The 4,692-nt window shown below is 42.2% G+C and overlaps 1 protein-coding gene across 1 annotated transcript; it reads left to right on the top strand.

The window, feature by feature from the left end:
* Positions 1 to 164: 164 nt before the first annotated feature.
* Positions 165 to 4,692, top strand: LOC124707575 (PRA1 family protein A1-like). Its single transcript, XM_047239239.1, has 8 exons — positions 165 to 337; positions 1,091 to 1,131; positions 1,213 to 1,291; positions 3,522 to 3,608; positions 3,699 to 3,787; positions 3,881 to 3,952; positions 4,041 to 4,162; positions 4,256 to 4,692. The coding sequence occupies exons 1-7, from the start codon at positions 180 to 182 to the stop codon at positions 4,142 to 4,144; spliced, it is 630 nt and encodes a 209-aa protein (XP_047095195.1). The 5' UTR covers positions 165 to 179; the 3' UTR covers positions 4,145 to 4,162; positions 4,256 to 4,692.

Here is a 4,692-nt window from a genome sequence, read left to right as displayed (position 1 = left end):
TCACCTGAGACATAGCAATTCCGCACAAAAAATCCCCAAATCGGAGCAGACAACCCAAGCCAAGGAAACTCTCTCGCGCACCGCCGAGCGCCGCCCCGCACGCGCCGCCGCCCGCTCGCCCGCTCGCCAGGCTTCCGGCGTCCCGAGGCCTCGCAGGGGGATTGGATCGCCGGCCGGCCATGGACTGGAGCGCGGTGACGGCGGAGGACCTGGTGGACGCGCTGCGGGAGGTGGACTGGTCCACGCCGCCGCGACCCGTCCCGGAGTTCTTCTCCCGCTTCACCGTCCCCCGCTCCTACTCCAAGTGGACCAGCCGCCTCAAGTGCAACCTCTACTAGTACGATCCGCCCCCTCTCCCCCGCTAACCCCTTTTACCATGTCTGGATGCGCATCCGCGATTTTCTCGCGAACTAGGTTGGCCCTGCCGAATTTGGCCGGATTTATGCTGGTCTGGCGACTAAGCCCCTGTGGGATCTGTGGGTACTTTTAGAGAATTGGCGCATCAGGCGTTTCCCCCAATGGAACAGAGTAGGTTTTTGCGTGTGCCGGCTCCAGGCTCGTTTTGGTAGCCGCAGGGCACGGTGCTGTAACTCGTAACCTTAGGCAAATGCACATAAATCTGTCAGGACCTCTAGAATGCTTATCAACGGTGTTAAGAGGCATAGAGGAAGATGTGTGTGAGGTGAATCGAATACGTTTGATGCTTATTTCTTGTAGGAGTAGCAGGTAGCTTGGATCCCATGCAATTTCGCTACTTACACTCAAGGCATCATGTTGGATATTTCTTGCCCGAGTCCATGAATTAGTGAGATGGGCAAGACTTCCTTTTTTTGGGTCTAAATATGGGCTCGATTCAACGTAGTTGAGCTGGTGAGATAAACAATTCGATAGTCATTAGTATGCATGCCAAAGTAGTATTAATTTATCAAGTTTGTCGCATGAAAGTTTTTGCTTAAGATCATGGCTTTCGTCCACTATACACTAAGTCGCAGCGATGGCGACTCACTTTTGAGTTGAGTCACGACTCAAAAACCTTGCTTAAGATATGGTTCATTTTATCGGGTACTGAAGTTGTTTTCCAACTTTTCAGCTACAGGACAAACTACTTCATCTTGATCATGTTCATTCTCGGTATGTAAATAAAGATTTCAATTTTATTTATCTTCCTGCCTGTTGGCTGGTTTTGACATGCTGCCATTGGTATACATGCAGGGCTGGGCTTCCTTTGGAAGCCTGTTGCTATTCTTGCAGCCTTTATGACTGGATTCAGCATTGCGTTTCTTAATGACAGGTATGGCAAGTACCTAACTAATAGGTTTTCTTGCATTGTGCTTCTAACTTGGTCCTGTTGAGATTGTTTGAGTCTCATATGTCAAGATGCGCTCATTTACCATGAAGTAACAAGGATAATGGACCAGCATGGAACAGGCTTTGTAAATTGCATTGTGCTGTGGGCTTCAGTGATAACAGCGTAGTCATTATGTCATGACCACCAGATGCTTCCTTGTCTTTTATGTATACAATTGCATAACCGTGCACAAGATTTTGTACCCAACCCAATCAGAATTTAGGTTATTTAGACGGAGATTGCACTTTGCTCATTAATCACAGGATTTTGTACCCAACATATATTAACACTAGATAAATGCCTGCGTGGAGCTAATAATTATAATAACTTCACTGATTCTCAGGCATTTTTTAAAGTGCAACTTTTGTGATGCTATATGTTTTTTTTCGCACTGTCGTTGTACTTATATTAAAGATGTGATAAGTTGTCTCTTCGTTTTGGTTTCTGATATCTATCAGGTAAATATTATTGGACTGAAAAATAAAGATGTAATAAGATACCATCACTCTAATAACAATGTATGTGAAACCATAACCAGTGGTACAAGCGTTGTAAGAATATATGGTTCTTCGTTAGTCATGTCGAGGCTGCTGACCACTTGATAGATGGTTACTGCGCTGACCGTCTGGTTAACTGTTGAAGCTCCGACAGCCTCAGATTTGTTAATTCGCTACAGCGCAAGTCCTAGCAGCTACAGTTTTTACTGTGCTACCCCCAGCAGCTATAGAATTTCTTATTTCACTATATAAGCGGCGCAGGGAAAGGCAGATACACCATCACCACCAACTCAGCCTTTTAAAGGAGTAAAGATATAGTGCAGATTGGGGAATAGCATCATTATTATGCTGCTGGCAAGTGGCCCAATGCTTCACCTGCCAGGCTATCCCAGATATATGTAGTTGCAGTTTGTAGGGCCATCAAGCTATTTTTCCCATCATGGAAATTTAATCTGCAAGTTTGTGATAATTCTGTAGGCTATAATTCACTTGGCAGTTGGCAGCCAGCATTTTCTTTTGTTCTAGAGATGAATCAATCTAGGGTACATTTTTATGTATGTGCTGCTAACATTGGGACCTTAACTACTTCCTAATTCAATTATACATCATTATTTTTGTAGGACGTTGTAACAGATTGTAAGCTAGCTACATGCTTGTTACTTTATGCTACCTTCATGTTAGGAATTCTCTGATTGGAGTGAATGACATTGTATGGGTACTCCATTTTAGGCAATGATCCCGAGAGTGCACCATTAGATTTCTAGGTCTGGATAACTGACCAGTTGCTACATTGCATATGGTTCTGAAGCTTTCTTGGATTGAGTTCAAGTGAATTCCATTCCACTAAACCTAAATGTTACCTTTTGAACCTTAAGTGAAACGCAATATCCATATAAGTTTTACAGAAATATAGCGCAACCATTCCATCTTGGTATTATATTAGTACCACAGTGCTGCTTCAGTGTTCGGAGTGTGGTGTTGTTTGACCCAGTGGATGTGTTAGTAGTTAAGCTAACAATTCAGGGGCATGTCTAATTAAGTTATTCCCTTGTGTAAAATCACATGTTCCTTCATACCATCATATGCTATGCCTGCCAAGCATCTTGCATTTCAGAAAAAAATTTGAAACTCGAATTGTGAGAAATAGGGGAGAAAGAATGTGAAACTCGAAGAGTGTGGTGCCAGATGTAGCAGCAGAGATAGGACAAAGATATATGTTCTACTTCTACAGTTGAATATTGGGAGTGGTATATGCAGTAGAAAACTCGCTTGAGATTTTGTTGTATAGAATGGTGCCTATAGTTTTTCTCGAACACACGCGAAAGCGTGCGCCTTCGTATATTAGAAGAAACCACAAATAAAGTGGGCATTACAACAGCGTAGCCAAGCTACAAACAAACAAGAACAGAAAATAAAAGAAAGGAAAACTAAAGCAAACAAGAACAACCGAATAAAGAATTAAATATAACTGTTGCAAGTATGAAGGATGGGAGCATTATTACTGCACATGGCTTAAATAAAATACCCTTGCCTTATAAGTTAATTTTTCTGTATATCAATGTTGTTGGTAGTTCTTAAATCATTAGAAGTTTCTCCATGTATAAACTGTCAAAAATTGCACCAAGTGTTCTGTATGATGATTAATCAGCTAACTATCATGTTATGTCATAATGCAGCTTTGCGGTCACTTTCAACGAGAAAGTCACACGGACTGTCCGACAATTCTCACCACATTTAGCTGCTAAGATGAGACCACCGATAACGTGAGGAGCACTACTCTAAATATTATTTATTTATTTTATCGTGAGTTACTATTGAAATCTTCTTAATACTATTGTTGACAACATTGGCAGCCCTGTTATTCGTGGTCGACCAAGCTCGAAGAGATCAATTCATATTTGTGGGCGGCCTCGCTGGTTGTTTGTCCTTCTATTTTCTGCGGGTGAGCAGAACTAACCTTTCTTCGCATAATTCTCTGTGACACCACATAATTTTGGAAAACTTAAACTAAGCGTATTTGTTTTCATGTTTGTAGTTAGCTGCATGCTCTGGTTGACCTCATGCAGTCTTCTCACAGTTCTGTGGGCACTTCTCATTGCTCTACTTGGTAAGGCCAGGGTAGTGTTTTTATTCTTTTGAACTGTACATTTATCATTCATGGAATGCCCTTATCAGTTGTTTTTTTCTGTTGGCAGCAACCGTACTCCATGCCAGCTTCAGAACACCTAATCTGAAAGCACGCCTGAATACATTCAGAGAAGAATTCCGAGCAGTTTGGCGGAATTATAGCGAGCTTTAGAGCTCCTTCGGTTCTCATGTAAGTTCCTTCATGCCTGTTCGTGACGTTTATTTTATCCAGGACCATTGTGTGCACCAGATGACAGTCGTCCGTTTCTCTATGTTTATTCAGGTGATAAGAAAATGTGCTTAGTGCTGAAACTTCCCTGCTGTTTGTCGATTGTGATTGTGGGAGATGACCAAAGGTTATACGTGGTTGCACTACTTTGTGATTACTGGTTCATTTGGAGGTGGACCTGGACTGGCTCTGTAGGTGATGCTGCACCTCATATGTAGTCAGTCCGTATCACAGTTGGTTGTTCCTTTGGACTTCTCCCTAACCAAGCTTTGGAGGAAGAACAGCATGCATGTAAAGGATGTAAACAAATATTCTGATCTTAGACAAAAAGCATATGTTGTTTGTTGATACGCGTGCTTAGTGTTTCTTCTCCCCATCGAACCATTCTGGATATACTCCCCAGTCGTCACCAAGTTTCTATTTATCTTTCATCGTGATTTGAATGAGGATATACCTTTCACTATAGATTGAACTGTCTTCATATTTTAGTA

This window comes from Lolium rigidum, chromosome 4 (assembly GCF_022539505.1).
Source record: "Lolium rigidum isolate FL_2022 chromosome 4, APGP_CSIRO_Lrig_0.1, whole genome shotgun sequence".
Taxonomy (NCBI): Eukaryota; Viridiplantae; Streptophyta; class Magnoliopsida; order Poales; family Poaceae; genus Lolium; species Lolium rigidum.
Note: the sequence above shows the minus strand (reverse complement) of the source record. Positions and strands in the feature narration are given on the sequence as shown.

What these genes read in the sequence shown, in the direction of transcription:
- LOC124707575 (XM_047239239.1), top strand. Translation starts at nt 180, where the DNA reads ATGGACTGGAGCGCGGTGACGGCGGAGGACCTGGTGGACGCGCTGCGG. An exon ending in ATTGCGTTTCTTAATGACAG is followed by an intron (nt 1,292 to 3,521) that starts GTATGGCAAGTA and finishes GTCATAATGCAG; the next exon opens with CTTTGCGGTCACTTTCAACG. An exon ending in ACTTCTCATTGCTCTACTTG is followed by an intron (nt 3,953 to 4,040) that starts GTAAGGCCAGGG and finishes TTCTGTTGGCAG; the next exon opens with CAACCGTACTCCATGCCAGC.